General features: G+C 36.0%; 1 protein-coding gene across 2 annotated transcripts; it reads right to left on the minus strand.

The window, feature by feature from the left end:
- Nucleotides 1–335: 335 nt before the first annotated feature.
- LOC123670961 (protein toll) lies at nt 336–23,611 on the minus strand. 2 transcript variants are annotated; one of them, XM_045604563.1, is made up of 5 exons: nt 23,306–23,611; nt 12,236–13,731; nt 8,029–8,661; nt 5,064–5,225; nt 336–1,736 (listed from the first exon to the last, which is right to left on the minus strand). In XM_045604563.1, the coding sequence occupies exons 2-5, from the start codon at nt 13,721–13,723 to the stop codon at nt 888–890; spliced, it is 3,132 nt and encodes a 1,043-aa protein (XP_045460519.1). In that variant the 5' UTR covers nt 13,724–13,731; nt 23,306–23,611; the 3' UTR covers nt 336–887. The 2 variants fall into 2 exon arrangements, with proteins under 2 accessions (XP_045460519.1, XP_045460520.1); XM_045604564.1 differs by lacking the exon at nt 23,306–23,611 and adding an exon at nt 17,170–17,302.
- Nucleotides 23,612–24,480: the final 869 nt, after the last annotated feature.

Here is a 24,480-nt window from a genome sequence, read left to right on the forward strand (position 1 = left end):
GATAAATTCCACCGCTCAACTTTTTGGAAATCACTGAAGAACTTGAAATCTTTGGACTCATCCTGATTATCTTCTGTGCGTGGAGGAATCATTCTTCTCTACAGTTGATTTTAATCAGCTGTATGAAAAATGAAAAAGTTTCTTCACAATGGCCATTTGAAATTTTATAAAAGTTATTTTTAGTACTATATGTATAATAATATAACGGTGCTGCAATAAAGACATTTGATCAGCTTAACCTTTTTCGATAACTCTTTTTATTGATGTTCTGGAAACAAAATTTCGGGTAAACAGTTTGGGTCTTGTTTGGTTGGTTATTTTTAGAAAAAAAAGTATTTTCCATAAAATATATAATATAATAAAATATAATATAATCTGATGGACAGTAAGACTTGCCAGAATACAAGACAAAAACTCTGTACTTATAAATGAAATTTCGAAACGTATCTTTCTGTAGGAAACATTCCTCCTACTGCCAGATTAATAAAGAATATCTCTTTACATCATAGAACATGCTTTCGTTAAGCTTTGTTTTATTTATCTGCTGAATTCGGATCCCTTTTCTTATCCTATAACAAAACTTGTGAATGTCGCCTTGATCTTATATGAATTCAGTTATATTGTCTGGAAATATGTTACAAGTTTTCTAAATTCTTTCTTGAATATAATTTTGATATTGGGTGTAGCAGGAACGTTCTGATATCACAATGTTTCTGGAGTAGTGTTCTGCAACTAGCTTTCCATTTAGCAGTGTATGGGCAGTCTGAATGCTCAATTTTTTCGTTTTCCAGAGATCCTCGATCAAATCGAAAAACAACTGCAAGAATTATCACAGTTCAGCATTATTCAAAAATAAAAAAATCGAATACCACAATTTTAAGACCAGCTCAAGCGATTTCATTCCTCAGGATGACATTCTCTTCGTCTATTTTTTTTACGTTCTCTCTGGATAGAGATAAAGTGCCATCACTTTCATCAGTCTTTGAAGCACTCCTGTCGTCAACTAGAACGAATTTATCTTCGATATACTTCATCATGTTAGCATGCTTTTGTGATTTGTTGTTGAATCCTTTGATCCTGGAGTGGGGAAGGGCGTACTTGAGCTTATCCCAGAACCAAGGGTCTCCCCACTTTATGTAGGTGTTGGTCTTCATATAGGCCTTCAGTTCGTCATCGAGGGAATCCATGTTTACGTCACCATAAAGGACGATAATGACTCTAGCTCGACCTTCTCTCATTGCTTCGGTGTGGGCAGTTCTGAACTCCATCTTGCCCCAAACGCTTTCGAGAAAGTTCGGTGATAGGACAACCAGAGTCCTCCTTGAATCATGGACGGAGGACGTTACTTGCTTCGCTATAAATTCTCCAGGAACCCAGTTCCTGAAGTGCAAGCAGAGTTTGTATGGTTTCGGACCACCCTCTAGTATTGAGATCAAGTTTTCTATCACGAAGTCCTCGTCCTTGTGGGAGTAACTGACGAAGGCGTCGTATATTTTATCCTTGTCCAATTCTTCTTCTTCTATGAGGAAAAGGCATATGTTGTGGGCGTACATCCAGACTTTGATCTCTCGTTGGAATCTGTAATAGATAGCTGCCATTGAACTGAGGACACACAGACAGAGGATGAGAACAACCGCTGAGGCCAGAAGGAGGGGATTGGTGGGACATAAGTCCTTTTCGTTGAGATTTATCAGCTGATTGGAGGTTCCTACGCAGTATATGTGGTTGGTATCGATCTGAAAAAGGAAAAAGTAATTTTTATGATTTTTTATTGAATTATTAATAAAAAAAAATTAGAGGAACAATTAAGCTTTACTCGTTCAGTGAATTAATTCATTATCACAAGTATTGAACAAGAGTTACAGGCAATGACGACTCGTTAGAGCACAGAAGTCTGGATAGAGGTGAAGGGACGCTACATTTATTGTTGTTTGAATGATGGATGAAAACGACTTTAGTGATAAAGTACTGTTTTTTGATGAGAAAAAAAAAACTGTGCAAGTAAAGCAATGGCTCAATGGATAAGTCTTATTCAGACTCGGCTCCATCGACAATGAAGGCTTAAAGTTTAAAAATGCTCCAGGGAAAGGAATTTGGCTCTAATGACGAGGTTGAAGCCTATTTGGAGAGCAAACACGAATATCTTTCAATAGAAAAGATATTGAAAATTTAGAGGAACGTTGGAATACATGCATCTCTTTTTAAGGAGACTGTTGACGAATAAAGTAGAATTTAAAAGAAAAAATGTATCATCAGGAGCACGGTCGATGATACCCTAGACTTTCACGGAGAACGGAAGGTACGCATTTATTGAAAATTTATTTTCTTGGGTAAGAATCAGAGGGAACTCAAAAATGAAATTTTCGAGGTCAAATTTGATTTTGTCCAACCTCAAACAGAATGTGTTAAATAATTCAAAATTTAAATAATTGGTGAAATTCATTAATAAGCATAATCCGTTACAAGCAGAATTTTGTGAGGATCGTATATTTGTGGGATAAAAAGAGAAATTTTGAGTAAATTTTGTTATCTCAGAATTTACCTGTAAAATTTTACTGAAACAATGAAAGGTGATTCAAAATACTAAGACAAACTCCAAATGAAAATATGTCCGGAAACGCTTCGTTTCCAAGATACAGAAGGTGTTTGATTTTTATTTTCTGAACCATAGAGTTTTTTCGGGAATACCGAAATGCCAGAAGATACAATATAAATTTGAAATTGTCCGAGCGAGGAAAAAAAATTACACCTAGTGAAATTGAACGCTGATGAAAATTTCCATTGAACACTTATGTTAATTGCATGCAATTCGTGATGTAGTGATTATCGGTAAATGTTAGATTGAAACCGCTTGTTGATTGATATACTCTACTGACCACAATCATCCTGTGATTAACCACAAAACTAACGACCGTTTTTCATTATGTTTCAACATTTATCCATCAATTCCTATATCGTTGTCGAGTTGTCCTTTCACCTTTCTAGTTCCCTAGATTTCACTGACAAAGTGAACTCAGTTACCAGCTGCGCGATTATTTGAAAACATGCTTCAAGAAGAGAACTGGTAATTATAGAGCCTTTTCAAAGACAAACAATTTGTTGTCTTGTGATATGCAATGCAAAATAAGTATACTATTTATTTGATATAGCATGATTCAACGCGATGGCCTATGAGACATTTATGGAACGTAATCATAATTTTGTGCTGAAAATTTGCATACTCTACTAGTCTACTGGGTTTGAGAAAATGATCTTTCTCCCTGAAATATTTTCAGACCTCAACAATTATACCGGAAACATCAAATTTTAGTTTTCAGTTTCATTCTGTTTTCCGGAAGTCACAGGCTACTCCACACAGTTAAAAATTGCGGTTTTTCTTCATTTAAAGTTCTTCCTCGATAACTCTTGAAGTATTCATTTTAGGTATAGGGTTCGCTTGAAAAACCCTCCTCTTTTTGTACGTAGAATTGACTGAAATAATAAAAAATATAGGTTCAAATTTGAAAATCTTCAGTTCTGATGAATTTGAGTTGTTCAAGTTCACGATCTCCTGATAAATACCCTGTTCATTTTTGGTCCAAATCGCAAACAGTTTTATTATACTACATATTTGCAGAATCGAAAATGAAAAACGTTTTAAAAAAAATTTTTTCTGCAGAATTATTGAAAAAAATTCCTCGTCGCCTCCATTTTTTTTGCATAAAAATTCCATTAACTCATGAGCCATTGAGTTTTTACTCAAGGTATGGTATATTGCTGCAATTGCCATCAAAAGAGCTATCTAATGATGAATGATATTCTGGGTGTGCCATTTGAAATAAGTAATCACTTATTTCAAAGTACTTACTTATTTCAAGACGCTCTATTAGTGATGACGTCACACTCCGCCATTTTTGGTTCTCCTGTCAGTGTTCGGAATCCAAACAAACAAATTGTCATTCAAATTAGTACGTTGTCGTTGAAGAAATTGGCTTATTTTGGTAAATAAGATTATTTAAGCAAAGATTTTACTATTAATTGATAGACAGAATGCACGAGATTAATGCCAGTAAGTTCGAATTTGAAGTTCAACTAATAAACACGGCTTTATACAAAATCTGGGGAATAATACAGGATTCAAACTTACTGGTATTAACCTCGTTTCTTCTGTCTATCAATTAATACTGAAATCGTTCCTTAAATACTCCTATTTATGAAAATAAGCCAATTCCTTCAACGACACCGTACTAATTTGAATGACAATTTATTTGTTTGGATTCCGAACATTGATAGGAGAACCAAAAATGGCGGTGTGTGACGTCGCACTAATAGAGCGTAGTGACACACCCAAAATATCATTGCAGAATCATCCAGAATATCATCTCTACAATTTCCGGTAAACAGACTACTATTAAGTAGTCTGTTTCCGGTAAAACCGGAAGTTGTAGAGATCTGAAAATATTTAAGGGAGAAAGATCATCGCCTCGAACCCCAACATGCAAGATTTCAGCACAAAATTATGATTAGTTTTCCATAATCGTCTAATAGGCCATCGCGGTGAATCACTCTGTATACTACACCAGGGTATCTGTTGACCAATGGGACAACGCTCAGGTGAAATTATAAAGGACATTTGTGATTTGAATTATATTTAAAGTCACCTCAGGACTATCGTCATTGAGATACAGGGGGTTTTCGAGAGTTTGGAGAAACTTCAAACGGCTCTAACTCTAGACGCAGTTAACCGATTTTGAGGATTTCTTGTAAGAATGGAGACATTTCTGACAAATTTATTTCCGAAATTCCACATCCTCAATCAGGAATAGTTTCAATACCTGTTATTTTCGTATTTGTAGGTGAAAATGTTCTCACAATTGGGTAAGAATTAGGTACTGTTGAAGAATTTTGGTTCAAATTCAATGCTGTTCGTACGGTGAGAAGACAACGGAGTCTCGAGAACATGGTTTCGAATTATACATCCTAGTTCTTTAATCGCAAACACATGAGTAAAGCTTATTAAATTGAAAACACGCATATAAGGAGAAAGAAGCGGCCAATAATTTTACACGAATAATTTTTGTTACCTGATGTACATGCTGCCTCAAGAAGCTTGTCAGATTAGCTGCCGAACAATCACATATCCATGGATTTCCACGGAGGAATATTTTTTTCAAAGATGTTTTGTTCATGAGATCCAAAATTGCATAATCGATATTTTCTATTCGATTATTATGTAAATCCAGAATCTGAAATGAAAAAAAACAGGTTTTAGTGAGATTTTTTCAACCATCAACCAATTTAAACTTTAGTGGGACATAAATGGTCCTTTTCATTCCTAGGAATTAAAAATTATTGACATCCCGTTACTAGGGTAACAATAACCCCCCCTCCCCTAGTGACGCCACTATTCTGGAGGAAAAAAGGATATAAAAATATAAATATATGCTCAAAAGTTTTGACTTCCCCTCTTTCGAAATAAGTATGTCTTTCATAATACAGGGTGTTCTACAAGCTCTATGAAGGTCGGAAATAAGTTTAAACTTGACGTTAATGGTACCTTCCTCTTTAAAATTAACATCCATTGCTTCCCCATAAAATAGGTACTATTTTTTTTCCAATTTCGAAATGAAACCTATTATTGAAAAACCCCAAAACCCGGTATTAATTTTGTTGACGTAGGATCAGTTTTACCAATTTTATTGATGCCTGTATAGCAATATTGAATTGAATACATAATTGAACAATAAAATAGTGTTCGACGCGGTGATCGTTCCAATGTCTAATGAGTCATTAATGATGATTCAGAGTTAATCAAGAAATAAATCACTGTAATAATTTTACTTCAATCGACATTCGCATAAATTGAAATATATTGCTTTTTTTTAAAGAGTTTTGTGCTAATATTTGATATACGAAAAAATATTTAATTTTTTATAATCACCCCAGGCTCAATTCGACAAAGAATTTGCTATATCTAACAGTGGCGTAGCTAGATAACAAGGGGCCTCAATGCGTGTTAATAAAATTGGCCCCTATCTCAACTTCTAGTTGGTCTTTTCAGTTATATAATTTCTAAGAAAAGCCCCAGACGGCAGAATGAATGGAAGGATTATACCGCTGAAAATTTCACAGTTTAAGTTCTTAAATGTGTAGAAGCCAAAAATACAATGAAAAATCCTTCCAACCTTCATCTGAAAATAAAGGGTTTTCCAATAAGAGGTTTTATTTCGAATAGCCCGCTATGTGACAGCTGTCACTTTTGATGCTGTCATCTTTTGAAATGTGATAAGTAAAAACTACGTCATTACTGAAAAGGGAACGATACATGATTCAATAAAACGCGTTGAAATTGTTAAAATTCACTACAAAAATGATGAAAATTTTACAGTCACTGTTCGAAATATTAAAACACTTTTGGGATGACGTAAAGCACCTTCCCGGTCGGTAATATCGAAACAGGTGAAATAGAGGTGATAACAATTGGCCATCGAGATCTTGTGATTAAACTCCTTTAGACTTTTTCTTTGGGGCCACGGGAAATATAAGGTCTATGCCAATGTTCCACAATCGATTCAAGACCATAAAGATGGAATTCGTGAAGTTGTCGAGGACATAAAGCCACAAATGTGCGAATTGGTCATGAAGAGGATATGGTATAGTGCTGCAACCGTAGCCGTGGTGGCCATTTGGCTGATATCGTTTTCCATGAAATTAAAATCCATTGATTTCTCTCAAAGTAATTAATTTCGAACCCTTTATAACTTAGGGATCACTATGTTGACGAATAAAGTCGAATGTTTGAAAAAATGGGTTTTCACTGTTTAAGCCCGGAACTTATTAAGTGAGGTGTTATATTAGGTGCAGTAAAAATAAATCTATTATTTTTGCAATAGGTGACTTTAGTTATTTGTATCTCTCATTGTATAAGCCCGATGGGATTCCATAAGATGACGTTGGAATGATGAGATTTCGTACTACAATTTTTTTTTGACAGTTTTGTGATTGGTTCACTTTGTTTTGTTCGATCGTGCGTCAAAGATGGATACTAGCAACTAGAAAATATGCTATATTTTGCAGGTTTTCTTCGATAAATGCAAGCATGGCAGCTTAAAATGTAAATAGTGTTTATGGTCATGATAATGTAATAGCCAATCACGCACAATTTTGGTTTTATCGATTCTGTTCCCGCAATTTCGATGTCAAAGGTGCACCACGCACTGAAAGACCAATTGTCGAAAACGTCGATGAAATCATGGACACTATCGAGTCCAATCGTCATATAAACACTGTTTCGATTGCCCAAAAGCTAAAGATTGCATAAACCTCATGGACCGAATTTCCATCTTTGAATCGCTGCTGAATCGCAACAAAATCGACCCATTTTTTATAGTCCGGACCTGGCATCAACTTGATGCCAGGTCCGGACTATAAAATGGATGTATAAGAGCTCCCAACCAAGCTCCCGGAACTTCTGGCGAGTCACTAACGATATGTGGGGCCTGGCGTTGCCTTAATGGAACACAATTCCCCGCCCATTGGCCAAAACTGGATAATTAACAGTTGTGCCATTGGGGAGCAGCTCATAGTAGATAATTCCCTGTGCCAATCCCACCAAACACACAGCAAAACCTTCCTGGCCGTCAATCCTAGCTTGGCCACCGTTTCCGCCGGCTTGATGCCATCAAGTGATTACCATCTGTTCCTGTCCATGGCGAAAAATTTTGCTGGTGAAAATTTCGCTTCAACTGAGGCTTCTGACAATCGATTGTCTCAATTTTTTGCCAATAGGGACGAAGGCTTCTGTGAGAGAGGTATAATAATATTTTCTTCAAAATGGCAAAAAGTTATCGAACAAAACGGCGCATATTTGACCTAAATCGTATCATTCCGACTATGGCAATTAAAGACTTGTTTTTCATGCGAAAATAATGGATTTCTTTTTGCTTCACCTTATATGTTGGCACATGAATGACGAGTGCTCAAAAGTGCTTTCCTCATTTTTGATTTAAGACCTGTAAATTTCCAAATACCAGTAAAAAATCAACTCACCTCTAGTCTTGGGGGAACCCATCCTATGGATTTTATACTGTTATTTCCCAAGAATAACCTGGAAACATTCCAGAAACCGATGTCGTCTGCAGTAGGTCCATTCATCAACAAATTGTTCTCCATGTGCACTTCTGTTTGTTTGAAATACAGCTCACTAGGATGCATTATTTCGGGCAATGACGTCAAGTTTTTTCCTTGACAATTTATCACTAAGGCATAATCGAAGGGCCTCCAGATGCAGCCGCATTCCTCAACATTTGTACAATTGAAATCTCCAACAACGTCTTCTATCGGACAGCTCAACATATCCGGAGTGATATTTTCTACAGAAATTCCTTTGAACACTTCTGGAGATTCGCATACGAGTTCGTCGTACACAAAATATATGGAAGCTTTGACGCCTGGATACAGCTCATTCCGTAAGTACTTCACGAAATCGATGGAAAAACAATCACAAACTATAGGATTTCTGGATATTCTTATCGTAGACGGCGAGTCGGTGTTGTGATATGCGTCTAGATCGGGCTGTTTGTAGGCTGTTATTTCGACATGGTCGAATTTCAAATATGATATCTGATTGGATTCCAAGTCGATGGTGAGGTCGTTGGGGCTTATTTTCCAAAGGGCATTGACCTGCAACAAAAATAAACTTGGATAATCGAACAACAAACAAAATGGAAAAACCTACAACTACCCACTCAAAATACTAACTGAAAACTCAAATAGAATAACGAAAAAAAAAGACTAATATAGGAACTAACTGATAAAGAAACTGCAACACCCAGAAGGTGCTGTTTAAATTTTAATTTTTTTTTGGTAAAACATAGATAATATAGCAAGGAGTAAATGATTGAATTTGGATAAAAATTCGTGAAGGTTTCTTCATGTAAACAATTTTTGTTACTTAAATATTGTAGTCGGTTTTTGCAAATTTTTTGAATTTTACAACAACCCAGCTGTTCGAGGAGATCCAAAGTCGATGTTTAGTTGTTATTAAAATGCCTAGAGTAAGTGTACTTGTACGCCAGCTAATTGAATTTGAAAGAGGTCGAATTATTTCCCTACGGGAGGCGGGGTTGTCATTTCGAGAAATCGCTAACCTTACAAACAGAAATCCAGCTACTGTTATGCGATGTTGTCGAGCGTTGTTTCGATAATGCCGAAATCGAAGAAGAGTAGGCACCGGACGTCGAAGGGACACAAATGAAGTTCAACATCGTCGTCTAAGACTTATGGCCATATGGAGATCGATTTGCGACAACATGATCTTTGGATGATGAGTGGGGAGAACAAGGCCAACCTGTAATTGTGCGAACGGTTTACCGCCGGATAAGGCCTTTTGGATTGCAGAATTATAAACCCCATCTTGTGTTACCTCTGACGGTTGAGCATCGCCGGCAATGATTATAGTGTTGCAGAGAACGTCAACATTGGAATGTGGAATGGCATCAGGTCGTCTTTTCCGACGAATCTCGATTCTCCTTAGGTGCACATGATGGTCGAAGAAGGGTTAGGCGACGTCGGGGAGAAAGGCGTGAACCTCAGTTTGATGTTGACCTTCATGTACACCGGGCAGTAGGCGTTATGGTATGGGGTGCTATTGCACATGCACATGCAAGTAGATCACCTTTAGTCTTTATTTGAGGTAACACGACAGCACTGCGTTACCTTCAAGAAATAGTGGAGCCATACGCTCTCCCTTACCTTAACCGGCTCGAGAATCCAAATTTCAGCAAGATGATGCCCAACCTCATGTTGCCAGAGTTAGTTTAAACTTTTTCGAAGCGACCCAGCGAATCTTTTGCCATGGCCGCCCAGATCCCCCGATCTTTCGCCCATAGAGCATGTTTGGGTCATCATGGGTAGAACCCTTGGAAATTTACCCCAGCCCCCACAGACTTTGGCGGCTCTGAGAAATGAAGTACAAGTAGCTTGGGATAGTATCCCTCAAGAAGAAATAGACCATCTTATTGCATCAATGCCGAGACGTGTTGAGGAGTGCATAGATAGTCGCGATGGATAAACACATTATTAACAAATTTATTAAAAGAAAATTGTAAAGAATATTCGTTTTTTCTCCAAATTTCAATCATTTACTTCTTGCTATACTATCTATAGTTTACCAAAAAAAAAATTAAATTTAAACAGCTCCTTCTGGGTGTTTCAGTTTCTTATATATATTTGTATATTTGTCTTTTTTTCGATATTTTGTTTGAATTTTCAATGCTTCCAATGAAGTGATCTGCCTAGAATTTCGCACGGAGCATGGAATTGTTATTTTATACACCATATAATGTTTTTTCGATATTTTCCTTGAATTTTCTCTGCTTCTGGTGACGCGATCTAAGATGGTATTGGAGAAAACTCAATGAAATAGTGAAGAATAACAAGGTCTTTTTAGTCTGGGTTCCTGGTCACTCGGGTATTGAAAATGAAGAGGCCAGCATACTTGCGAGAATAGGAGCACAAACCTTTGTCATTGGCCTGGAACATTTCTGTGGTATATGAGCAAACGCATCTGCAAGAAAGAGTTTCAGGAGAAGGAAGAAACCGAAAGAGAAACACTCTGACGTAATCTTCCTGGATTGGATCATTCTAAAAAGTTTCTTCGAAAATTTAACCCTTCGAGATCCAAGGGAGTATCTGGATCTTAGCAAGAATATACTACACCTCCTCACTGGATTCCTCACAGGGCATTGTAGCCTTAGGAAAAACCAAGAGAATGTGTCTAGCAGAAAATGATGAGTGCAGATTCTATGGATAGAAGGAAGAATCTCCGGGTCACCTGGTGACGGAATGCCTCGCCATCACTAGTGCACACAAAATCGGCTTCGTACATGAAACTTGAAGAAGTCAGAAAGTAGCTCCCTTGAAGCGATCCCAGATACTAGAGTTCATTAGAACTCTAGAACTGGAACGCGAGCTGTAGATCACGCTATGATGAGAATAGCTCTGATGGGGGCACAATAGACCATTAGGTCACAGTGCAAAGAAATCCCCTTAATTGAATTTTAAATCTGGTGACGCCATCAACATAAAATTTTTCCTGGAGGTTGAATAATTGAAGATCCTATTTCACATCTGAATGCAACATATTTTTCCTCATTCGAATTGTATTTCGCCATTCAATGGATTTAATCGTGACATTTGAGATCCGAAACTATACTGAAAATTTCAAAAACTATAAGTCTTTTCGTTCAAGAGATATCATAAAGGACCCCGCACGTTTAGTATGGGAAATGGCTTTCCGTGAATTTGGCTGAATTTGAATTTGATATGTTGTAGTTCTTGATAAACTGATCAGAAAAGACCTTAGCCACAAAGCTCAAAAATGGACAGTTTTCGAGATATGGAGCTTTGAAAATGGATTTTTTGCAATTTTCGGGGTTTTTGCTCATCAATCGGGGAGCTCTCATTTCTGGTTTTGATGGAATTTGGATGTTAGACGGCCAGAACCCGACTGAGAAATGATCTTCCTTGGTTATATTAGGCACCGCCATCGATAATTTTTCATACACTGCTCCACATTGGCTATGAAATGAGATACAAAATCCAAGATCTTCCATCAATCTTTTCATGCCACAAGATGACGCCAGAATAACTCACATGACCTAGAAACGACATATTGTGAGATTTTTTTAAGAGAGACCATAATAACTGAATCCTCATATATCTGATGTCCAATAATATCAAATATGTTAGCCGAAATGTTCATAACCAGGCATCGCGAGCTGTAATGGGGAAAAATGAGAAAATCATAATCATATATCCTCAGGGATAACAATTGTGATCACTATTGATGTCATTTACATATGATATGTGATTTTTTGCTCACAAATCTCGATAATCTGACAATGGGATGCCGAGACATTTTCCTCAGAATGTCTCGAAATTGATGATAGCATCTCACAGACAAACGAATCCGTGAAAATGTCTGCAGTTTTGATGCAATATATACAGTACTATACGGGTAGAATATAGAAGTCCAAGTGTTGGCAGCTAACTATGAATGGAACTTTCGATATTAACCCACGAATTCTTGAAAATAATTTTTTTTTCTATGAACTTTTTGAACTTCACACATACGAATGAATACAATCTAATAATATGATCGTTGGCAAAATGAATGAGTAGATCAATCAAAAACAATATAATAATGAGAGTAACATTCATAATAATAATAACAATAATGATTCAAAGTACTCACCCTCAAAGAACTTATATTGTTGTGACTGATATTAACCGATTTCACAGATACCAACAGCATCAAATCTTCAGGAAAATCTATCACCTCATTATAACTCAAATCGATTTCCTCCAAATCTCCACATTTATTGAAAGGACTGATAGGATAAATACCCATTCTTTCGTATCTGTACAGGTTATGTTGCAAGTAAATTTTTCTGAGTTTATTCCTTCCAAAGGCATCTAGGTGTATGTTTCTGATTTTGTTGTAACTCAAATCTAATTCTTTCAGTTTCGTTAATGACTTTAAAAGTTCTGCATTCATTTCTTTGAGTTCATTTCCTTGAATAAACAGAGTTTCCAATTTAGTCAGAGATTTAAATGTGTTATCATCCAAACTTTTGATTTTGTTATTTGCTAAAGAGAGCGTCTTCAAATTAATCAAATTCTTGAAGAGATTTTTCGGGATCAATTCGATGTTATTATTACCCAAGGAAATATGTGCTAGAGAAGTACAGTTCTCGAATAAATCTTCAGGTATAATGTCCAATTTTGACCCTTCCAAATCTACGCTGTTCAAAAATGTTAAATCGGCAAAAACTCCATTTTCTAAGTGTAATCCAGAATTTCCACTGACTATCACCTGTTCTAACAAATTATTCGATTTGAAAGCACTTCTGGAAAGAGTCTTGAGCGAATTGTATCTGAAACTTATATTCACCAAACTGGGTGTGAAGTCCAAGGCTCCTTCTTCTATTTCTTCTATCTTGTTGAAAGCCAGTTCCAGTACTTTTAGGTTATGAAGACCTTCGAACGTGTGACGCTCGATGACTTTCAAATCATTTTTCCAAACGTTGAGCTTTTCCAAGTTATTTAAGTTTTGGAAAATCTTACTTGGAAGTTTCTCAAGATGATTGTCCGATATGCTCAAAAACTTTAGTTTTGATAGAGCCGAGAAAGAATTTTCCTTCAATTCAAGATGGTTTCTATCCAACTCGAGGGAGACCAATTCTGGGAAATTCTCGAAAAAACCATCTTCCAAAGAGTTCAAGTCATTGGCACGCAGTTTGAGGACAGTAACGTTGTTAATGCCTTGGACTTTTTCTTTTGGTAGAGTAAAATTATCGAAGATGCCATACTCGAAGCTCAAAACGTCCAAATTCTGCAGACCAAAATGGTCCACTATTTCCCTCAAACCATTATCTGGCAAGGGGCAGTAATTTATCTTGAGCTTATCGATATTCTTGAAAACTACTTGGGGTAGTTTTTGAGAGTTGAGACTAATGACATTGTTGCAATCGATTTGAATTGAAGAGTTCGGGTAGATGTGGAGGATTATTTCTTCGTTATTCTTGAAGTCGAAACATTGGTATTCATAGTGGTCGGAGTTGTTGAGGCAGTGACAATTTCCTGTCCTTTTGCAGAGATCGTTACTTGAATATGTTTTCGTAAGAGAAAGGATCAGGATTAATGATATTATCCATTGGCCTTTCGAATATCTGCAGAACATCTAGGTTTCTGCAAAAAAAAGTTCAATTAGTTCCGTTCATATCACATTAATAAATTTTTGATTTTCATGGTTTATTTTTTCACTGATATATCAGAAATATTCAACTTTTATAAAAGCGCAAAATATATCAGAACTCATTAGAATTCATTCATATACCAAATCGAATACCTACACGAATTTTCATTAAAATCTGACTAGTAGAATGCAAAAAATTGAGATTCTGGGAACTCTATATTTGCGAATACGGAATATACATATACCCGGAAGAGCTGAAATTCCCTATATGAATATCCATTAGAAATGTCATTAAAATCGAATAAGAAAATTTTAGGGTATGGCAAAAATTTGCCGAAAGGCATACCGACAGTCCAAAAGTACATAGAACGATCTGAAATGCATTTCGCGAGCAGAAATTTTCAAATAATAATCCAAAATCATAATATTTTGAACTATTTTGAAATGGATTTTGAAAAACAATTCGAGAAAAGTACTAACTGTATATAAATACTTCCTTCGAAGTGTCAAATTATACTCTATGATTGTTCGCTCGGTCGGAGGAAAAAGGAAAGTAAGGATAAAATAATTTGGAGATAATATGAATAAAAAAAATAACAAGAACCTAAAGAACCATATTGGTTAAATAATTCGAAGTATCAAATTTCATCATGAAGATCACAGACCAGAAAGAACGTTTTAGAGAGAGAGGTAGGTAGAGAGAAAGGTAATATATTGGTAATATGTAATTAGTAATTATACATGGTGTCTCGTAAACCGACACCAACCTGGCGCATACCTACTGATAGCCAAGGCATGCCCAACCAGAATACCCAAATTTGATCTTACTGAAAGTGTCTTAGTTTTCGAGATATCGACAATTTTATGAAAATTTACACCTTAATCATTTTTCTGAGTACCACAGCTACAAATGTTGGTGTTTTGTGATTCTCCTTTCGATCGATAATTGAAGACCGATCAGCTTACCCAATATGACCAAAGATTTTCCCAAGATTCCTATGGTATGCTCAAAAAAATGGTTACCCCATTTTTATTTTTTCAAATTTCGTAATCCAACTTTGATCGTTTATGTCATAAAACAAATATATCTGACTAACTTGGCATGTTACGCCAAAAGTTAGCCTTTTACTTAAGTAAAATTTTCGATAAAATATGCTTTTCATCTTGACACAATGAAAAAAAAAAGATATTGACGTTTTAATGAAAAGTGAGCTCATTCTGGGATTTTCATTTCTAGTCTTTTATTCGAAGAATTTATTGTAATTGTGTTAATATTGTTAAATTAAATGTTAAAATTGCTTGCCACTGGCTTGAGTAGAAGGACGACATCTTTTCAAAAATGATGGCTTCATTAGTCTTGCGCATCCGGTGGCATTCAATTCTTCAACAGCAGCATTAATTCTTTCTGTGATGTCCATTTGAGTATTAACTGGTTTGTTATACACCTTTCCTTTATGCAACTCCCAAAGAAAAAATCTAATGGATTCAAATCTGGCGATCTAGAAGAGCATAAAATGGGTATAAGGCGTCTAATTCATCCTTGGGGTTAATGTTAGTCCAAATAACTTCTAACTTGACGTGCCTAGATTTAAACGGCAGCACTTATCTGAATTTTGTAGAAAATCAACTACTGTATTTCGTAGAAGAAATACCTTTGGCTACACGTGGTTGTGACTGAAAAATGATGTCCAAAAATCGATTAGACACCTTGGTCCCATTTTATGGCCTCCTAGTTCGCCAGATTGGATTCCATTAGTTTTTTTTTCTTCTGGAGTTGCATAAAGGAGAAGGTGTATTACAAACCAATTAATACTGAAATGGAACTCTGAGAAAGAATTCATGATGATTGTCAATATTTTTTTTTCATTGTGTCAAGCCGGAAATGATATTTTTCCGGAAATTTTACTTGAAATGCTAACTTTCGGCGTAGCATACCGAGTAAGTCTGATATAATTTTTTTGAAGCAGAAACGATCAAAATAGAATGAAGAAATTTGGGAAAATAAAAAAGTGGGACCCATTCCATTTTTCTGATCTTACCATTAGGTACCTTGGGAAAATCTTTGGTCATATTGAGTAGGCTGATCGGTCTTTAATTTTCGATCGACAGGAGAATCACAAAACATTTGTAGCTGTGGCACACAAAACTATGACTAAGGTGTAGATTTTTACGATTTTCATATAAATGTCGATACCTCGAAAACTAATACACTTTTAATAAAATCAAATTTGGATATTCAGGTCGCTCATGATAAGCCATCAGCATACACCCTGTATATGTAGTTCTAGAAGATGAGACGAATATATGTCAACGAATAATTCCAACTAAAATTTATAGATTATTGACACTGGACTTCCCGATGTAGAAATAATTATGCGACAATGATAAAATAATGTGTATAGCTGGAAAGTGAAGAAATTAGCAGAAATGGAATTTTATCAGTGGCGTCACAAAGGCGATTCAACCTATTTGAGATTTCATTCATATAACAGAATGTCGATAAAAACATTATAAAAGTTTACTATCACCTCTATTTTATTCTAGAGATCATCAAGATAAAATAACCGATAACAATTAAATTTAAATAAATCACATTTCATATATTACAATAGTTCTGAGGTCTTGAATAGTAGCTTGAATGATCGAACGCTCAAAATTTAAGCTCATTTTTAAGCAGTCGTTCCCCTAATAGATTTTTTTATCATTTCTTACACAAACTCTAGAACTGCACAACTTAGCACCTTGAAATTTTCAGAGTAGATTCGATACAAGAATGTCGTGGTTAAGTTTATAAATGGGTGAAATTTTAAAAATTTTAAGACTATGAATTCGATTCGTTAGAGATTTTGTTTATAAATGTAAAAATGTGATATAAAGCCTGGTGCAAAATTTCATGTTGAAAGCATAACCAGAAGTCAGAACCATAGAAAGTTGAAGACAAATATAAAAAAAAAATACCCAATATTCTTGTGATTGCCCAACCGACGGAGTTTAGATTATGGGTGATTATAAGAAATAAAAAATTCAAGAAGAATATTGAAAAAAATATTCAATATTTCTGTAACAAGAGATTGGATAGGTATTAGATTCTAGAATTAGAGAGAATTCAAGCAAAATATAGAATTAAAATACGAATATTTTCATAATAAGTAGGTTGAAAGTCAATTTGCGCATATGTATGTAAAATTATCAATCATGATTAATTAACCGACAATAATGTGGTATCTAAGGTTGTAATACGCGCTTGAATGAGCGCTCAGAAGCTCCCGAACGCCAAGTCAGTGATTTTCTTGAATTTTTTTTTACCAAACTGCTTAAATTCTCTTGGCAACACCATAGTGTTGTAGATTCTTAGTAATGCACCTTGATGAGTTTGTCGAAAACAATCAAGAAATAGTTCATGAGAAAGTTAATAATAATTGGGTACTCACATTTCAAAAGTATCTTCTCTATCCCTATCTATAACTAGGTTAATACGTGTTATGAGTACGACAACTAGAAAAGAAATGATACCTTTCGCATAATATCTGCAAGAAACTAATTATTGACGAATATTGGTTTCAGATGAGTCTCCAAGTATATTTATGTTAATCATCACTGCTCTATATAAATGTCACAATATTCCTGATTATGAACACTGTCACAACAAAACTTTACATCGATTTTTTCCAATAACCATTCTTAGAATTCATCCGGCAAATCCACCAGTTGAAAGAAAATAATATAAAAGTTCTTCGAAATTAAACTAATATTGAATTCGATAGTACCTTCAATAAATTCAAAAACATTGATTTGGGTTTACTGATGATTCCAACATCAAGTTCAAATTATAGTCGACTCTTTCCATGAAACGAATGTTAACAATAGAACTCTTGATAATTTATATTGATGTCGTAAGAATCGGAAAAAAATATTTTTTTATCGCTAGTTTGTTAAGTTACAATGACGATGTTTGATACGGTTGTCCGTAAACACGTTAAATCTTGAACGGAAAACCAAAGAGTAATAAACATAGATAGAGGAAGTATATGCAATTTTTACATGTCCCCAACATGGTTAGATTACGTTGTCGGATTGTGACATATTTTCAAATCCACAGTTTACTATATCATTATGAATGTATATTATATTGAATGAAATATATTTATTTGAGTGATTCTCAATCAAATATGCAAATTTGAATATTTGGAATCCGATATTTTTGCTAATTGTCGAATTCATAGTATGCGGAATATTTATTATTTTCTGTATCTTGCTGAAATCCAAGATTTGGCAAGTATTGCTCTCTTAGTGTCATCTGTTGTTTCATGTCGTTTGGCGCGCTTGAAATTTGTTTTCTGAATTTCTGATATATTTAGGTATTCATCTTGCTCTCAAAACTATTGAAAATTGGTGCGGGGAAGAGGGGCTTACTGTCAACCCCTCGAAAACATCAATAATCCCGTTCACTAGAAGAAGGAATCTCGACCTCAGAGCTCTGGTCTTAAATGGTCAGACTCTGCACTTCTCTAGTGAGTGTAAATATCTAGGTGTTACCCTGGACAGTAAACTGAACTGGGGGAAACATATAGATAAGACTCTTTCCAGAGCCACGGCGGCTATGTGGGCATGCAAAAGACTCTTTGGAAAGACATGGGGAGTGAAACCGAAAATGGTACTGTGGTTATACACAGCGGTGGTACGCCCTATTGTCACCTATGCATCTCTAGCATGGTGGACAAAAACCGAGGAGGTCACCACACGCATCAGGTTGCAGAAAATGCAAAGGTTGGCGTGCATTGGTGTCACAGGAGCTATGCGCACAGCTCCTACGGCAGCGCTGGAGGTCATACTAGACTTGCCTCCCTTACACCTACATGTAAGGAAATGTAGCCTGCTCGAAGCAATAAGGATTTCCCATAATGGAAAGCTCCTTCCTGGGAACTGGGTTGGACATATGAGGATACTGAATCAACTAGATTCAAACCTCCTCGCAAAACCATCAGATATTATGCCAACCACCTACGATTTTGAAACGCCCTTTGAAACGGTTATAAATGACCGTCATAGTGCAATAAGTTTCATAAATCGTCTAGACAAAAAGTCATCCATATGGTTTACAGATGGATCAAAAACAGAGAAGGGCACCGGCATTGGGATATATGGACCTAGACTGAGGATCTCTAAAGCCCTGGGAAGTGAGCCCTCGATTCTACAAGCCGAGATAATGGCTGTTTATGTATGCGCCCAGGAGTGTCTCAAAATGAACCTCAAAGGGGCGCATATCTACATCACCACGGACAACCAAGCCACGCTGAGATCCCTGGAATCGTGTTGTCAGGGGTCTCTGCTGACTTGGGAGTGCCGTAACACCATAAAGCAACTGGCCAGAGGAAACAAGGTGACTCTACTATGGGTACCAGGGCACTGTGGTGTTGAAGGAAATGAGAGAGCGGACGAGCTTGCAAAAAGTGCATCTAGGCTAAGACCTGCTGGACCTGAGCCTTTCTGTGGGATAGGAAAAGACCAATACAAAGCTGCGGTCCAGCTATGGGAGTTGAACAGTAGGACAATCCACTGGACTAACACTCCTAGACTTGCTCAGGCAAAGAAATTCGTGAAGATTTCACCTACTTACACCAGAAAACTCCTGAAGCTGTCACGAGCGGAGCTTCGGGTGATGGTGGGACTGCTGACGGGGCACTGTCGGTACAAACATCATTTGTACCGTATGGGTAAGTCAGCAGACGAGATTTGCAGGCTCTGTGGATCGGAAGTAGAAACTTCTGAACACTTGATATGCAAGTGTCCAGATCTGGCTGGCCTAAGAACCATTCACATGGGCAAGCCGGTCCTGGATACCAGAGAGGTAATGGCCAAGGCCCCTAGGGAGGTTGTCAATTTTATTAACGTCGTTGACGACCTCCCTGGGTTTCTATGAATGAGTAGGGTAGTGAACAAAAGATCTGCATGGTCGCAGTTCCCGGAAGGCTCACCGAAGCAAAACGACCCCAGTTCAAATAATAATAATAATAATAGGTATTCATCTCAATATATTTTGAGTTGATATGAAACGTTGATTCACTATGGGACATGAGAAATGCGTTCTTTGTGGAAAAACTCATGCTTTATGTCAAATTTGATAGTTCATGTTGGGGACAAAATTTGCTTACTGAAAATGACATATGCTCCCTCTTCCTATGTTTATTACTCTGAGGGAAAAACCTACAAACTTGAATTTTCCAGGGTAAGTTTAGATTTCGAATGTCACAGTTCGTTATTGTTCGAAATCTGACTAAGGGTTCCGTAAATAAAGAGTTTTCATTTAGATATTAAAAAGAAGAGAATTTTAAGAGAAATCAATGGATGTTTATTTCATTGTTATGAGGAAGGTATATCATTAACAATGGAAGACGATATCAGCTAAAAGGCCGCTATGGCTACGGTGGTAGCACCATCCTTTTCATTAAATTTTTCATGACCAATTTGGCTGTATGTCCTCGATAACTCCACGAAATACATCTTTAAGGTCTTGAACCGGCTGTGGAGAATTGGCATAGACCTTATCTTTCACGTGACTCCAAAAAAGTGTTAAAATACAAGATCTCTGTGATCACCACCAGGAGGTTCAGAGGTGAAAATGGCCTTATCACTGAAGATGTTTTTCGATGAATTTGATGCATTTCAAGGACTCAATAAGCGAAGCCTTGCTGGTGATCGATCGGCTTTGAGTTCTTGTGTTAACTGAACTTTAGGATCCTTAAGACCTAAGTATTTATGCAACATACGGTGTAATGTCGTTTGTAGATTACCTAATTCTCAAGATCGACGCTGAATGGTCAAATCTGGGTTTTCGTTAACAATTCAATTACATTTTCAGTTGTTCTTCTCAAAATTTTCCACCAGATTTACTATTGCCAACCGAGGAGGTGCTTCAGGACGACCCAAAAGTACTTTATTTTGCACAAAAATATAATTTCAATGAACCACACTTGAAAGCGAATTCCATTCGTCAGGACTGATAATGATGAACAAAAGATAATGTCATTATAAGTTGTATAGTTTTCCTCGAATAAGCAGTTTCAGAGAAAACTAGTACATTTCTCCTAATGGAAATTTGTAGAATCTTTGTGTGTACATTTCATGATTCGATAATATACATATGAATTTGAAATGAAGAAATTTCTACAACTTTTCATTTACAAAATTTGACAAGTTCTTGTTATACTCTGTACATCTATTCCAGATATACCGTTCAAGAGAGTCTTGTATAATATTTGACAAGAAATAAATTCTAACAGGAGCAACTTAACTTTGTATATAATATCATATATTCCTATAACTATTATTGAAAAAAGCTGTTATGCTGAATATCTCGAAATCAATATTATTGGTATGAAGAATCTTTTATTTTTCATGTGGAAACCGAAAAAAAAAGTTTCTCATTGAAAAACAAAATTGAGACCTGTCTAGGAAAAACTTATACCTTATGTGACAGAAAATATTTTCATTATATAGTAAAGCAACAAGGTAACTCTATGCTGGCGCGGATCCAGGCCCCACTTTTGGGGGGGGGGAACTTTCAGATACTCAAAATACTGAAAATGTGGACCCCAGACACCTCCGCCATGGTTCATGGTTTTCCACAAAATGTATTGGAAGTGAAATTTTTGCTGATCTTGTAATTATTCGAGCCTTAGTATGTCAAATTCTAAGAGGGCCGGAAAAATTCAAGAGGTGCCCGGGCCATTTGGGGGGGGAAAATCAACGGACGGACGGATTTAAAAAATTCAGACATTTTGACAAAATTATAGAGCAATCTGTTCTGGGAATGATTGGTCCCTCTACTCTACTTATTTATTGGATCAGTTCAGGGCTGTCGCTAGGGGAAAGTAGGGTAAGGGGTCACCTAGGACCCCAATAATCTCATGTGTAGAAATTCAAAGTACCGAATGAGAATTTAATTCAGTCAGAATCAACAGGAAGAAATATTATACAGACAAATTTAACATAAAAAACCATAAAACCATCATTATGCATTAAACTCATAAATATTTCAGATGTTTAGTACTTTTTTACGAGTTATTGGTTCTAAACCTCATGCACTCATCAGACTTGTCGGCGTTCTCTTTGATATAAACTTTTCCGACTTTCATTCAGTTTTTCAGGCAGCTCATCCTTGATGTTTTAGGAATTATTTTCATTTTCAATTCTCCAATCAGAGTATTGATTCCTAAGAGGAATGCAAAATATTCCCATATTTATTTCCATCTCTTCATTCTAAAGAAATATAAGAAGTGTTTTCATTTTAGAACACAGTCATTATAATATTTTTCAATCGTTTTATGTTTTATGAATATGCAAAGTGAGGGTTATCATATTGTTACTTTTTCATTCACTTTTGGATTTGAGGAATTCAAATTGAGTATGTAGATAAATGAAAGTAAGCTCTAAATTTTTGATTTTTCAAGCATTTTCTGGGAACTGAGTAATACCTACTATGTAAAGATGAGAATCAGGAGTATTGTTAGGATTTGTATTTTTGGAAAAAACGGCTGGAGGTGATTTTGAAGAAGTTATAGTCAACGAACTAGAAAAAAATTCTCTACCATTCAAAATATGGGAGTACAGGGACACGATAAGTGTAATATAAAGGGAAAGGACGAAGGTTTAGTTTTTTTTAGCAATCCTAAAATGAATTTAATTTTTTGTACAGGTTTCAAATTTTAATGATTATTTCACCCTTGTCATTATCAAAATTTTTCAGAGAGATGCCTTGAATTTTTTCTCTTGGTAGAAGACCCCGATTTCTCAATAATAATATTTTGCACTCTTCAGAGTTGACTTCTGTTAGTGATGTAAATTAGGTCTCTGCCTAGGGCGCCAGATAGGCTAGCGACGTCTCAACTCAGTAAACGACTTCGTCTACTTTTGATATTAACCAAGCTCTTGAGTGATAAGTTTTTTCATCATACTCAATTAATCACATTTTCAAACTAATTCACATGTTTCAGTCTTTCTTTTAGGAAAATTCATATTGCTTAGATGTCGAATTCAGAGAAAAGTTTGAGTTTCGGGAAACAATAATAACTGTTTAGAACTAAGATCCAGGATGACGTCATTCTTATTTAAAAGACAATTGTACGATCTGCTAAATGTTTTATTGCATCTTTCATGAGAAGTTATAGCCCGAAGTTTCAGGATGTAGGTATATCGTAACGTTTAACACACGATATTCAAGTTATACAACAATATCTGCCTGTATAGCTTTCACTTTCGCTATCAACAAATGATATTTTATGTATCAATAAAGATACCCAGATAAGGGAACAGTCCTACTATACATTTCTACATTGATATTTGAATCAATAAAAAATATGACGATATGATGATCAGATTGGGGTTACCAAATCTATAAACTTCCACAAAATTAATGACTTATTGGTTTTTTTGTTAAGAAAATGTCAAATTTGCTTACAAGTTCCTGATTTTTTAAGTCCTATAATTTCAGATATCGTCAAATTCGATCTGACCAATGCCTCAAGAATTTATTGTCGAAACAGGCGACAAGAACTGAGAAGAACTCACCTTGAATTACAAGTGCCCGAAAGTCAATCCTTGAGGTAGCTACCAATCTGATGATGTTGATGATGATTTTTCACATTCTCATACTTTCACACGGGACAAATCACTAGAAATGTTATAAACATCCATTTTACTAAACTTGACGTGAATTTGCGCACTTTTACGAGAAAACATAAACATGAAAATCTGGATACAAAGCTAAGTCGCGTATGCCTAAGTAAACACTTGTTAGCATTACATCTGCGCAATGAACGGGCGAACGAATAGGTTTAGTCAATAATTACATTATAGAGACCTCGAATTCAGTGGCGGACATGTGAAGGTATCGGTGTATTGGGAAATTTTGACAATCGAAAACTGGGTAAATCCGATAATACCTATACACTGGTAGTGGTACCTCGAGTGGTACCTGTTATACAGGGTGATTCCGGAGGAGATCGCTTGATTTTAGGAGAAGTTTACAGTAGTCAAGAAAGTTTCGAAATGATATTTGGTTTGTGGTTGAGGGCCTCAATTTATAATCTACAGAGAGATTTCTCCGATTCGACCAATTATCTACTTTAATTAACAACTACGGTATGGTTCATTCAATTTTGATGAAATTTTCAGTGTAGTACAAGGTGTCCTGAACTCGAAGCTCCCTGAAAGCATCTCGAGAACTAATAAGATATCAGAAAAAAAAATCGTTTTCGTTCTCGAGTTACAGGGCGTTTCTGAAACATTACTGTTTCAAATATTTCGCGATATCTTGGTTTCTGTTCGAGATCTTCAGAAAATTCTAAAATGTTTTTTCAGTAATTTTTATGGTTTATATGATACTCATAACAGATCATAGAAATCTTTACAGTTTTGGAGATATAGAAGAGAGTTGGGGCTTTTCAAATAGGACACCTATATTTAACAGGCCAATTGAAAAGTCCCCGGTCTACCATAGTAAAGCACATTTTTTGGCAAAATTCGATTTTATTATTCAACATAGTTGCCTTCTAGGACGATACAGCGATTATAGCGATCTTGCAACTTTTCGATACCATTTCTGTAGTACGATTTGTCTTTCGCTTCAAAATAGGCCTCAGTTTCGGCGATTGCTTCTTCATTGGCGCTAAATTTCTTTCCAGCGAGCATTCTTTTGAGATCTGAGAACAGGAAAAAGTCGCTGGGGGCCAGATCTGGCGAAT

The sequence above is a fragment of the Harmonia axyridis genome, chromosome 1 (genome assembly GCF_914767665.1).
Source record: "Harmonia axyridis chromosome 1, icHarAxyr1.1, whole genome shotgun sequence".
Lineage (NCBI taxonomy): Eukaryota > Metazoa > Arthropoda > Insecta > Coleoptera > Coccinellidae > Harmonia > Harmonia axyridis.